Source organism: Tympanuchus pallidicinctus, unplaced genomic scaffold, assembly GCF_026119805.1.
Source record: "Tympanuchus pallidicinctus isolate F22 unplaced genomic scaffold, pur_lepc_1.0 scaffold7, whole genome shotgun sequence".
NCBI classification, from domain to species: domain Eukaryota; kingdom Metazoa; phylum Chordata; class Aves; order Galliformes; family Phasianidae; genus Tympanuchus; species Tympanuchus pallidicinctus.
Window position 1 is genome coordinate 5734253 of NW_026294791.1, and position 14060 is coordinate 5748312.

The following is a 14060-nucleotide window of genomic DNA, read 5'->3' on the forward strand; positions in this document are numbered from 1 at the left end:
TGTAACACAGGTGCTTTCTGCAACCAATATTACAAACCTATTTATTTTTATTAAAACAGGGCTGTAATATTAGCTGTGGCAAGGAAGTTTCCCTCACATGGTTTTCCACCACTCCCCCCCACTTCCCTCCCAACAGTCACAACCCCACACAGCCCCATCCTGCAGTGGGAAAGAAAAGAGAGCTTTCCCTTCTCCAGCTGTGGGAGGGCAGGGGCTGCTGTTCTGTTCCAGCTGTCTTGTGCATCATTCCTGCAGTGCTGTAGCGGTTGTTTAATAGCAGTTACATCTCCTCAAAGAAAGAACGTTGCAGTAGGATTAGAGTGGGTGGGAGAAACAGGAATATAACGCATCTGAGAGCAAATGTCAAGGCCTTCACAGTGGTTATACAAGGTGTATGTCACAGCCCAGATGCTTGAGAAGCATCTAACTGGAGGGCTCCAGCAGCCTGCATACACTACCAGTCCAGCAGAGTTCAACAGAAGTCACCGTGCAGCCAAGACATTTCCTGTTTTGTTTAGTTGCTGATCTGCATCACTAAGTCCGCTATCCCTGAGATAGGAACCACTGTAACTGGAGGGGACAGGTGCTCCAAACGTTACGTACGTGACAACAGATGACTGTCTTGGTATCAGATGTGAACTCTGCTAAGTCAAGGCCTGAACATTTTCTGGTTTTCTAACCCACTCAGTGTTTACTGGCAGCGAGTCGTTTCAGTAGCGGCTCATCGTAAACCCAGCATTCTCCATCTTCATGGAATAACTAGAGAAAAGAGAATAACTAAGAATCAGCTTCTTGTGCCTAAATTGCAAAGGGACAGTAAAACACTACAGGTTATGAGACATTAACACTCTTTGAAAAAAGCTTACCCTTGTTTCCCATGGGGTCTCATTCTCCTTTCTGGCTCTGGCTTCAGCTCTTTGTCTTTCTTCAAGTGCATGCTTTGCAGCTGTAGCTGCATCAATGTCTCTTATTTTTAAGTTGTAGGTCACGTCTTTCCATAAGCTGAAAACAGACATTTGAATGGAAAAGAGGCAGCTTTATAGAAGCACGGTGCTGTGAGACTGCAGACACATTACTGTGTGTCAGTTATCACCGTGTGAGCTGATCACTGATCCAAAGGACAGAAATACAACACGTGTTAAACCACAGCTGCACTGCCTATTGCCAGAAACAGGGAGACTGTAGCAAAGTTCTCTGGACCTCCCAGTGAGGATGTGACCAAGAGACATCTCCTCTTCCCTGTTAAAGCCCCAACCTGCTCATGCTTCAGTTCCTCCCTCAGTGAGGGCCAAGGCAGAGTGCAGCTGTCCATGCTGTGAGCAGTTAGGAGCACCTGCTCCATCACACTGCACACTGCTCAGCTGCACAAAGTAGAGCTGAATTGTCAGTTTAACTAAAGTTCTTACCAGCGAGACTCAAAGTCCTCTTGGTCCTCCAATTTCCTTACCTTCTTCTTAATTATAGGCATTTTCTTGGTATCTATAAAGACAGTATTCTCCTAGTGAGAGAGTAAAAAAGAAAACAAGGACATCATTTTTTATCTGGACTTACAATTTATGTACCCTCACATTCCTGTGTACTGGTTGTTCACAACACTGGTTGTGTCCAGGACTTAAATCCTGAATTCAGCATTCCTGTAATCTTTTGAGCATCTTCCCATGAGTTCCCATCTGCTAATGTTTATTTTAAATCTTATACACACACAGTTTTCCCTTTTAAAAAAAAGGTACTTTACCCCAGTTGAGTATTTTGCATACATGACACCATTCCATTCTCCTTCAACTGAGCAGAAGGGTTTCTTGTCATTAGGAGAACTAGGAAGAAAAAAAACAACAGACATTTCCCAGTTTTATTACAGTAACTAAAAAGCCCAAATTATCAAAACTTCATCTTAGATAATTCAGAGCTGAAAACTTAAATTTCTTTCGGGATACAGCTTAGAGTACTTAAGAGCATGCCAAGCTAGAATGCAGCTTGCTTTCCTCACAAATCCTCTGGCTGTACGTGGCACACAATCATCACAGCCCAAGCTGTTGGGTACAGATGTGTCAGGATTTCACAGTGTTGACTTTAAAAAGCACAGTCAGCATTTAAGTAAAAAAACCTCAAATGAACTGAAGAAAGTTGCTTGCTTACAAGATTTCAGCTGTAATTCTGTGCTTCTTTCCTCCGTAAAATGGTTTTGTGTGGAAGACAATGGAAGCATTATAGCCTGTCTTTGAGCAGCTAATACTGCATTCTCCACCAAGCTCTATCCATGGCACAGTGAGAATAGACCTGCAATATAAACATACATGTACACATGTAGTGCCTGTAAGCGATGAATAGAAGATGTGTTACAAGACAAGAAAAATGAAAATACCAAACAGTATTTACTTGCCTTCCATAACCATTAGGAAAGGTCAAAATATAGTGTTCGTCATAATCCAGGCATGTGACACACCCTGTTAAAAAGACAAAAAGAATTAAAAACATCCAGCAAAACCTTCATAAAGCCTCTCATAACAATCTCCTGAGATGCTTCATTAAAAAGAGATACCATAAAAAGGAAAGGTGGAGGGCTTTATTCCTCACAGAGCCTGGGAATGCCCAGCTGCCAGACAAGGCAGGGAAGATTGTGCTGTTTACAGCAAGAATTTGGCTCTAGAAGATCTTCAGTTCCTAGGTAGACAAGTTCTAGTTTTATGAACTCAAACACCTATGTCCCATAGGATGATTTAAAATATTTTTAGTCAAAGTTCCAGTTGCAGAATGTAGATTTTCATTCTACTGTTAAATTTGCACACTCTTACCTTGCCCTATGTTATGAACTCCAATTGACATTCCTAAGAATTTTGACTTGGTCCATATGTGAGCATTGAATTGAATCCTCTTGTTAAAACACTCTGCATAAAATGCTGAAACTGAAGATAAAGATATTAAGATCAGCAGCACAAGAAAATAATTAAGAAATTAAGAAATTAATACTGCTTCCAAATTCCTGTGTCAGGAAATATCTAAAAGTGCTTAAGAATATGTAGCAACATTTTGAATTTGTTTCTCTCTGAAAGATGCTTACAGAAAAAAAACCTTTCAGCTTTGAGATTCATAGAGAACATAAAAATCCAAGATTTAAACCAGGTTTTGACTTCACTGTTGCCCTTTCTGTTAGCAAAGTTACTGTCAACTTACTTGGAGGATGGTGAGAGACCTGCTCTGCCACAAATGTTACGCTGCTTTTGCTGACCCACGGAACTGGTCCTTCTGAAACTGGCTCCTGTGTGATAGGAGAGAGGATTTTCACATTGACAGTGTTAACAAAACACCAGGCAGTGACAGGATGCTTCCAAGCAAAGCTGCGTCCCAGTTTAAAGTAGGCTTCTAAAAACAAATTTCAATTGGGTTTTGTATATTTGTGAGTTTGCTAATTTAACGTGGGGTAACTCATTCCTGAAACTGTGATGCTTTCCAAAGAACATACAGTTTGTGCTCTCTGGGTTTTAAGTGAAAAAGTATTTTGGGTGATGGCCATGATACTGAAACAATAGTTAAAAAAACATGCATAAACTTGATTAAAAAGTAATATTTAAATTCCCTTTTTTATTAGCTAATAACAGATAGGTGGCAGAGCTCATTTCATTTTTGCTTCTCAGCAAGTCTGACACATGTATCAGTAATGCAGCTCGCATGTCTCACACAGCCATGTAACACAATTCGTCTCCCGTGGCAAATCACAAGTAGTAATTTGTCAGAAGCAATGGAAGGAAAAATGCAATGCTGTCTTTATTCCAAGAAAAAGAGAGTTTAAACATTCACCTCAGAAACAAGCAAAAGACTTTGTATGATCTCATGCACTAGCAGACTGACCCAGACCTAGACATCCTTCACTGAAGCAGGCCTATTCCTTTGGAGCCAGACACAGATATGCAACTAAAGTACTGTGCAAGCTCAGAATCCAGATTTGAGAAGACTTTGTACCTTTCAAACTTCAGGAGAAGATTTTAAGACAAGAATTAAATATACTGGATAACTGTGCTGCTTTCCATGCTTTAAGTGATGGAAAAAAAACCTCATGTTCAAAATACATAGCATTGGAGAACTGATAAAAATCCGAGCTTTAAGAGAAAAATTACTAGAAAACTGTTCAGGAAATAAAGTAACATTTTCAGCAAGTCAGATAGTTCTTCCAAAAACCTGAAGGCTCTGATTTTGTTACGCACAGTATTTCAAACCTCTGCCCGAAGAAAAGGAAGAAGAGGGAGGCAGAAAAAAAAAAAAAAAATAATCAGTTAAGAAATTGCCACAATTGGTGAATTTTGCTCCTTGAACACAGCATACGCAGTTTCAGTCAGTAAATTGATAAAGCTTTTGGAATCAATGCACGGGTGATAAGCACCAAAAAACGTACACTACAAAACTAACCGTATCATCTTCACCTTCAGTGCCTGGCAGCACCCAGTGGCATCGGAAGATCTCACCCAGAATGGGATTGTAAGGCTTTTTTGCAACTGACCCTTTTCTTCCCGCATGAAAAGCTGAGAGATACCATTTAACCACTTGAACCATTCTTTCTTTTGGATCCTTCTGGTCACTAATGCTTCATAGTCCAAAACAGAGAAAAGAAGAAAAGGCAACATGTCATGTAAGTAGGTATCTCAAATGTGGGAAAGTTTTTGGATGGTTAATTGCTTTACAGCTAAAGGTTTCACTAGATTACTGTTTTTCAAGTTCAGATCAGTACTTAAGCATTTTTCTTCAAAACTAGTGTTTTATACTTGACAGCCCACAGTGTAAGAACCAGGTAATGCTCCACTTCAAACGTTGAATACCTGACAAACAAGTCCGGATGCGCAAAGAAATCCGCATACATTTCCAACAGTGATCTTCTTTCCAGGATAAACGTTGGAAGAACCACCTGAGTAAAGAAAACGAGCTCTTACAGACAGATCAAAGTATTTTACATCCTGCACAAAATCATTCTACGTATTGATTGTAAATGGCTTACAAACCACCCAAGTCTTTGTGTGTCTGGGGGGAAATTTTGCTCTCAAACTCGCCACTGAATTCCCACTTAAAAAGGTCACATTCAGGAACCATCCAGCTCTTTAGTTCTACATGTAGCAGCTGAAATAAGCAAGCAACTTACTCCATGAAATCCCACTTCAGCCAAGTGTTTCACTACAGGCTTAACGCCTGCTTTTACTTGATGCACATGTCTTATTGAACGTTACCATACTTTGGGGTAACACAGATCTTGTTCTCTTCAAACTGATCCTTGAACTGCCTGTAAATCTGGGGTAACAGGGATGCTGTATGCAGTAGCAACATTCCACCTGTCCTTCTGCCTCCTACAGCAGTTATTTTCAACAGACCTTGTCCAATCAGATTTTAGGAGTCAGATTTACTTATTCAACATTCATTTTTCCTCTCCCAGTAACAATTCCAATTAAAAATAAAATGCCATAGCATGACTAGCCATTAAGTGTACAGTTAGATTATCACTTAGTATTGAAGCAATTTATACAGAACTCGGGGCATTCCTCTCCCTCCCCACTGGCAACAGTAGGCAAGTTTACCTTTGTTAGATCCATTCCTAATCTGACTTGTGACAAGAGATGCATGATAACACTCTTATGTTCTTCCACTGATTCTCCTTCTGCATCATCATCTCTATCATCAGGAGGATCGAAGAGATCTAAAAAGACCAAATTGCTTTTTTCTCTAAACCTTCAAAGACTCTCTATATTTTACTAGTACAGTCATTAGAAAGGTCTTATTTTCCACAAATATCTTGTTCTATACATATACTGACACAGTTTACAGACAGATCAACAATTAAGAGTTCCTTATAAAGTTCACACAGGCCACTTACCAGCATCGTTTGTCCCATTGGACATGGAAGAATTGAGTGACTCTGTGGTATCTGGACGTTTCAAACTACTCCCTGTGCTGCTGCGAGTCAGGACTGCAGCAGATCCTGAAGAACTAAAGAAGAAGAAGTTCTTGCAATTCACAATGAGACAATTCAGAAATCATTATAATATAATACTATTATACATAGGCTTCAGTTTTCTAAGGAGTTTGCATGCTATTTCACAGAAAACTGTGTAGCATCTCTTAAAATCTTTGGGGAAAGGCAGGCAACTCTTTGACTTGAGCAAGGCCTTTGACGTGTTTCCCTACCACATCCTTATCTCCAAATTGGAGGGATGTGGGTTTGATGGGTGGAGCACTCGATGGATAAGAAACTGGTTGAAAGGCCGCAGACAGAGGGTGGTCATCAATGGCTCTGTGTCCAGGTGGAGGCCGCTAAGAAGCGGCGTCCCCCGGGGCTCTGTCTTGGGACCGGTGCTTCAACATCTTTATCAGCGACATCGACGACGGAATCGAGTGCACCCTCAGCAATTTGCTGATGACACCAAGCTGAGGATGCAGTTGACAAGGTTGAAGGAAGGGATGCCATTCAGAGGGACCTGGAGAGGCTGGAAAGGTGGGCCCGGGTGAACCTGATGAGGTTCAACACAGCAAAGTGCAGAGTTTTGCACTTGGGCCAGAGGAACCCCAGGCATCCATACAGACTGGAAGGAGTGGTGCTTGAGAGCAGCCCTGCAGAGAAGGACCTGGGGGTTCTGATAGATGAAAAACTTAACATGAGCCAGCAGTGTGCTCTTGGCTCAGAAAGCAAATGGTATCCTGGGCTCCATCAGAAGAGGGGTGGCCAGCAGGGACAGGGAGGTAATTCTCCCCCTCTACTCTGCTCTTGTGAGGCCCCAACTGGAATACTGCGTCCAAGTGTGGAGCCCCCAGTACAAAAAAGACAGGGAGCTGTTGGAGAGGGTCTAGAGGAGAGCCACTAGGATGATCAGGGGACTGGAGCACCTCCCCTATGAGGACAGGCTGAGGGAGCTGGGCTTGTTCAGCCTGGAGAAAAGAAGGCTGCAGGGTGACCTCATTGCAGCCTATCAATACCTAAAGGGAGCCTACAGAGGGGAGGGGAATCAGCTCTTCGAAAGGGTTGATACGTGTAGGACGAGGGAGAATGGTTTTAAGTTGATGGAAGAAAGATTTAGGTTGGACATCAGGGGGAAATTCTTTACAGAGAGAGTGGTGAGGTGCTGGAACAGCTGCCCAGAGAGGTTGTGGATGCCCCATCCCTGGAGGTGTTCAAGGCCAGGTTGGATGGGCCCTGGGCAGCCTGGTCTGGTATCAAATGGGGAGGTTGGCGGCCCTGCATGTGGCAGGGGGTTGGAGATTCATGATCCTTGAGGTCCCTCCCAACCCTGGCCATTCTGTGATTCTGTGAGCTTAAGGGGTTTTTGTTTTCATTTTTACTATTTTATGAAACAATAATATCATTATTATTTTGTGACAGGGATTTGGCTATTTACACCAAATATATGTATGAAATACATCCAAGTCTCAGATTAATCCTCTGAGCTGGTGGCTTCCCTATTTCAGTAACAGATTGAGTCATGTCAATGTGTATTTCAGCTAGCTGGAATGGGAAGGAAACTGCCTCCCTGACAGACAACCATGCTAGGGGATAAGGTGTTCTTACTCTGTTTCATAAAGAGCGACTTGGCTTTTCTTTGTTTATTTTAAGTCAATCTGTCTTGTTCGATTAAACAACCACTACTAGTAGAGCCATGCACGTGAGATTAAAAAAAAAACAAACCAACAAAACAACAACAAAAATAGAATCTGTATTCAGCACACACTGCATTCTTTCAGCTACTTACTCCATACATCTCTTTGGGGAAGAACTGCTCTGATAAAATTCGTCAGCATCATAGAATTCATCCTCACTGCTTGAGTAAGAAAAATCCGGCACTGTGTTTGGAGACAGGTTGACATGGCTTGGAGATGTGAGGCTGCTGCTGGGTGCTGACTGCCCGCTTCCTGTGGAGTATTAAGAATTACAAACTTAATTTAAGCAGAACAATCAAACAATAAACAAAACTACAAAAAACTAAATCCACCAATTCTCTAATAAAATCAGTGAGGACTCAAGTAAACCCAGAAGCTAGGACAGCTTACAAAGTTAGAAGCAATCATCAGTCAGGTTCATATTCAGCTTAGCTGAACAGATAACAAAAGAAATGTCACTCCCCCCAAAAAATATTAAGAGCATAGAACAGTGAAGTATAAGGATATACTTTCTCCAAAGTTGTAGATTAAAGGCAAAACAGCAATACTGAAAACTTTTACAGATACACAGTGTGGTTTATATTGGAATGGACCTTCAGAAGTCACCTGGTCCAACTCCCACTTGAAGCACAAATAAGTTTAAAGTTAAAACAGTTTGTTCAAATTCACATACAGTCAGATTTTAAATATCTCCCAAGATAAAGATTTCACAGTCTTTCTGCAGAATTTGATTGCTTTCACTGTATAGTCAAAAATGAATGTTTGAGAAAAAAAAGTCAGACCATCTGACAAATGTAGATTAAAAGTCAAGCAGTTAATATGCAATAAATCAATCAATAAAATCACATCTCTAGAATGAATGATGAAAGATTAGCTCAGTGGGAATGTCATCAATGGGAATGAGCAGTGAGTACTGCTCCCAAAGAGAGAGGACTATAACATTACTAACAGTTTGAGATCTTCCTTTATAACTGGCCCGTGCAGTGTTACTTTAATAGCAAAGCAGACTACAGACAGCATACGTTCCACTTTTTTTCCTGTACATCAGTCACGTTCACAGAGCTGTACCTGTACTGTTTGGTGTTGGAGTCTGATTTCCAAGCGCTGCTACTACGGGTCCCACTGGTAAGGATGAGGGTCGCTGCTCTGACTTGCACAGCTGAGGTTCTAGGATATATTTTGAGATATTAAATACTGAAGTCACAATCAATAGTGAGAATTGTGCTTTTTCGGTGAAGGAGATTCCACATTATGTCACTGCATAAAAAAAATCTTTGCCTAGACAAGTCTCCCAGAGAAACATACTTCTGACATTGTTAATTAAATTTTAAATTTCAAAAGTTGCCATTAGTTACCTAAAAAGTGCTTCTTTTCCAAAAAATCATGCTTTTATTTACTCTAGGAAAGAATATTAGAAGTATAAGCCAGTAACTCAGGACAAGTGTAACACATAGGCTTATCCACAGAACTAGAGGCAGTGTTACCTGAGGGCTGAGGAAGCTCCAGGCTTCCTGCTCTTTTTCCTTGCTTTGCACCACCAGGTGCAGTGAGCACCTGTACTGCATACATGTGGCATAGAAACAATCCACCCTTATGCAGCCCTTCCACCTGGAGTGCAGCTGCATTGCTTGCCCGTGGGTATTTCTAGGAGCTTCTCTTCCATACCTGGAGGTATAACAGTGTGGGAAGGCATTGCACTGATCACCGGCTGTTCCAAAGGGCTGGGCTGATACACTGCATCGACTGGGTTTATAGTACTCTGAGATAAAAGAAACAAAAACACTTTTTTTTCCCCCTCAATTAAGAAAACAAAAACAACAGCATAGATAGTAAGAACACCGTGAGCACAAGAAATACTTAAAGGCAAGGCAACAAACTCCTGAGAGAGAAAGTGAAACACAAATTGAGAGTTGAGGACACAAGAAATACTTTCAAAATAGTAATACCTTAATTCCTTACACAAATTGTTAAATATTGAACTGAATTTGCTACGGGTTTTACTTGTCCTGTGAAGAACTCGCTGTTCACGTTCTAGCTGCTGGTACCCCACAGCCCCTGAATACATGTTGCACACAACGCATGGAAACACAAATCAACCAGCAACAATTAGGATGGGTAACTTCTATTTTCAAAAGACTTCTTTTTTCTTTCCAGAAATTAACCTGGTCAGCCAAACTTAACCCACACATTCAGTCAGGAATCACTGGCGCATTTACAGTCACAAAGTGCCACTTTGTTGCCAAAATTCTTTTGAATGCAAGCTGACAGTTTTCAGCAAAGGACATCTCAACCTTGTTAAGGACACAGGCACAGGAAGCAAAGCACCAGTTTGAATCATCACTCTCAGAAGTCGCTGGTTTCACTGGGAGTTTTCGGCTTTTATACCAGAAAAGCCTCCTGGAAACACATATTGCAGTGGTCTTTTGATCCATACAGGCATGATTTTGCCTTGCTTCAGTGATCTGTTATCATCTAAGCACTGTTTCTCATGTATGTTTACATGTGACAACCTGAATTTCTGTATTATTCTGGCTCGTTACTTGGTATGAGGCGTGCAAGACCCTTTTCAATACATCCTGCAATTAGAAAACACTGATCTATGTCAAAACTGAAAATCTTCTGTTGCCTGCTTACTAGGAGACCTCACTACTGTACTTAAACCAAAAGCTATCGAGCAAAGGAAGCAATACTTTCTCCTCTCAACTTCCTACAAAAGGAAGACTCCATTCTTGCCTCTTCTCTGGTTAACTGTTTTCCTGAACCTTTCTCATATTAAAAAATCTGTGAAGCTCAGAAGACTTTTGATAGCACAGAGCTTATTTCGTATTAAAACAAGGGGATGTGATCTAGCAGAGATTGTTAAGAGCTGGGGTAGTAAGGTTAGGTAGTGGTTGGACTTGATGATCTTTAAGGTCTTTTCCGACCTGAGCAATTCTGTCATTCTATTGTTCTCTGGTTACCTTAAAAAAAATTCCTATTTAAAGAAACAAAGTATAAAAATCACCAAATTTTTGGTTTTTTGGTGTCATTAACAAAGAAACGGTCCAGGGCAAACACTGTTACTGCTCTGCATTCCAGCACAAAGCCAACCTCCCTCAGACATGACCTTAATGTCTTGTGCATCTATGCAAGCAGCAAAGGCAGCTCCCTGTCCCACAGACATCACAGTTCAAAATCATCGTCCTGTTTACAGAGCTGAGAGTTCACAGTAAAGACAGTTCCATGATACACAAGACTCTGTTGCTGTATCCGTCTCCCTTAGGTTTTAGAGAAACTAATAACGTGAGAAAGAAATGCAGAACACTGCTGTGATAAAGAAAAAAAGAACTTCATCTTTTGACTTTGCTTGCAGGGTTGTAACTGTATTCTTAAATAATTCTTCACTACACAGCATGAACTGGAGGTTTCTCCTCAAATATTTTGGGCAATGCCTCCACGGTTTAGAAACAAATGAAGACCTGAACATATCGTACTGATTTTAACAACGGGGTTAAAAAAAAATCCAAGCACGTAGGAGCAGCCAAACTGTCATTCCAGCATGGCAACAAGATCAAACTGAAATCCTGACCTCTACCCAAGACAGTACTGACCTCAGGAGAACCACAATTTCAGCCTTCACAACATCTTGTTGCATCATTTAATACTTCTTCAGCATAAGCCAGAGCACAGACAGCAAGAAAGCAGAAAAGCAAATTTAGACTCTGGTAAGTTGCAGTACCTGTATGAAAATTTGCAAGCTGTAGATCTGCTGTCTGCATCAGCTCTACCATAGGACACTGCCACAGGGCAGGGCTGCACGCTCTCTTTTCCGGAACCTACTCTATTACACTAAGGTCTGAACGATGTGACACACAGGGGAACTGCTTATGTTACTTGCAGCAAGCATGAGGCCAAAACCTCTATGTGCATCTTTACTCCAAAGTTCATGACAGGAAACCATACCAGCAAAGCTGTATACAAAGGAAAGACAAGCAAGGCTTTGGAATTATTATCAACTGTACAAAAAACAAATTTTAATTTTTAGAATCATGTTTTACTGAACCAATTTCATATTAAAAGCACCTGAAATGTACATAAGTGACAAAAAAAGAGAACAAAGAAAGAGAAGTGACTTAAACCAAAGAGGACAAAAGTTACATTGAAAATGCAGAAGTTATATTAAAGAAGGAACACTGCTTAAACAGACAGAATACAACTGTGTTGAATGAGCAGCACTGCAGAAAAGACAAGCTACTGGAAGCACATGGATAGCTGATGTATTTTATGCATGGAGATATTTCAGATGGAACACAGAACTATTTATATACCAGTGATTTCCCTTTCATCTGCTCACATGGCAGACTTCTCTGTGTGTTCAGTCACAACAATGCCATTTAAAACACTCAGCATAAAACTGGCACTATATTCTTTAACAGCAAGGCTGTGAGCCAATCTCAGAAGTTAACGACTCAACGGGAATTTCAGGAAGATGCTTGAAGCAGTAAATTAGAGAAAGAAGAACAACACTGCAAAATGAGTGGAAAGTCAGGTCTCTGTTCACATGTTCTGCAGAAGTACAGGGAGATAAAGATTAGATTTAAACTTACTATAAGTCCATCTGCGTGCTTCTCCTCATTATTTTGGTCCTTAAGGAAAAAATGTTAAGAGTATCAACAAATCAATCTTGTATGACGTAGCAGTTTTGTGTTATGTGAGAGCTCTAACAGCAGGCTTCTCCCAGGAACCTCTACATTTTCAGCCATAAGATGTTAGTGTTCCTCACCATGGGGTACAGTAACCAAACTTGGAGAGAACAACTCCGTGCGTCATCACCACACTCTGTACATAAGTCTTTTATGAGGATCTGTTCAAACAAGCTCAATAAGCTTTAAAAACATCCCTTCTACCCTGCAGAACACAGTCACATTTCACAATGCAGGTTCTTCCCAACTAGCTACGAGTCCCCAAACCAAGATCTGCAGCACTGGTGAGTCCCTGAGAACTGGAGAACAACAATTAGCAGAAGTTTTCGAAAGCATGTTTTGCTTTTGAAAGGCAACAGTACTTTCATAGATTTAATGTTCTGAACCTTTTCATATCTACTAGATTTAAACCTTTTAATAATATGTACAGTCTAGTGTGGCTTATTTTTGCTTAGAAACGTTATGAGAAGGAGCAAGCAGCACTGGAATAAACTGTCATCACAGGCAATTAAACTAGTAGTTAAGAAAGTTAAGCTCACATCAGCCTATAGCCAGCACAGGTACCAGCACCAGCATTAAATTTCACTGCACACTAGGTGAAATTTCTTCACTTCTGCTGTAAGTTCCCATTAGCCAGTATCCTGGTGACAACTTTAAGACTTCTCTACAGATTGTTCTCTAGATTTCCAGTTAAAGTTGCAAAAAGGATCGAGGGGAAAAAAGCAGTAAATAACATGAACTGAGGTAGCACATACTTACGTCTCAATACTTTGTACACCCTTCCTTAGCTTAAACACTTGGCAGAAAGCTGCTCAGATTTCACATCAGCTAGCTGACCTTTCCTAAGCAGGGCTGTCCATGATAAAAAACAATACTAAGGGCAGTGAGTTCCAGTGGGTTGTAAACTTCCAAACAAGGAAGGAAAAATATCGATTTTTCCCCGCCTCCAAACAAACAAAGTCTCCCCATCCCGTTACCTTCACTAACCCCTAGGATACAAAACACAAAGAAGCTGCTTTCATACTGATGCTTGCCATCCTATTTCCACAGCACAGCATCAGCTACGCAGCTTGCACATGAAAGAAGGAAATGCCACCAAGGTGGGCAGGCAGAAATGACCAGAAATGGTAAAGGCAAAGATGTGAAGCTAAATATCTGAATACAAGAATTACTACATGAAACATGTCTTCCATATTTCTGTCAGTTTATCACATCCCTGACAGACCATTATTCACATTTGTACATTTAGTATCAGTGAAGTTGGGCTTTATCCCATTATCCAGTTATCGTACACAGCCAGGGGTGAACCCAACCCAATGCTGCTCTCCTCCCACTCAGTTTGGCTTAATTGCTTTTTCTAAGTCAAGAATGTTAGAATACATACAAAGTATTTACTGCATTATTTTCAGAGGCACAATTATGCCCTGCATCTCCCCGCAACTTTAACAAAAAACTGCCCAATTCCTAAAGCAGGTTGCCAGTGTGAGAAACAGCTTAATGCACAGTAAGAATTAGGTTTCCTCAACACACCACCAAACAGCAACTGGTTGTATGATGAAGAATGAGATATTCTGAGACAGAAATGTAGTAACAATTTTCAAGGTATGCAAAAAAATAAGAATTCTGAAGTCTGCCTCCTAATGAGAAAGGAGCTGTAGCAGTAAAAAGGGCAGGCATGATGGGGAGAGGGAAAGAGGGTGCGTGTTAACATAATGATTTAGTTTCAGCAGTGTAAGTCAGCAGCCATATCTG

The 14060-nt window shown here is 40.9% G+C and overlaps 1 protein-coding gene across 4 annotated transcripts in view; it reads right to left on the reverse strand.

Annotated features, from left to right (window-relative positions):
• Nucleotides 1–29: 29 nt before the first annotated feature.
• Nucleotides 30–14060, reverse strand: part of OSBPL9 (oxysterol binding protein like 9) — a 56248-nt gene continuing 42217 nt past the window's right edge. For 2 of the 4 annotated variants that reach the window (XM_052665947.1, XM_052665950.1), the window contains 16 exons: nt 12213–12251; nt 9292–9385; nt 8695–8793; nt 7719–7878; nt 5852–5964; nt 5556–5674; nt 4809–4894; nt 4402–4576; nt 3172–3256; nt 2793–2903; nt 2381–2444; nt 2137–2277; nt 1736–1814; nt 1407–1498; nt 867–1002; nt 30–759 (listed from right to left, as the gene is read on the reverse strand). In XM_052665947.1, the coding sequence (XP_052521907.1) occupies nt 685–759; nt 867–1002; nt 1407–1498; nt 1736–1814; nt 2137–2277; nt 2381–2444; nt 2793–2903; nt 3172–3256; nt 4402–4576; nt 4809–4894; nt 5556–5674; nt 5852–5964; nt 7719–7878; nt 8695–8793; nt 9292–9385; nt 12213–12251 (1668 nt within the window). In that variant the 3' untranslated portion in view covers nt 30–684. The remainder of the gene's footprint in view (nt 760–866; nt 1003–1406; nt 1499–1735; nt 1815–2136; nt 2278–2380; nt 2445–2792; nt 2904–3171; nt 3257–4401; nt 4577–4808; nt 4895–5555; nt 5675–5851; nt 5965–7718; nt 7879–8694; nt 8794–9291; nt 9386–12212; nt 12252–14060) is intronic. The other 2 variants (XR_008202201.1, XM_052665948.1) reach the window with 2 other exon arrangements.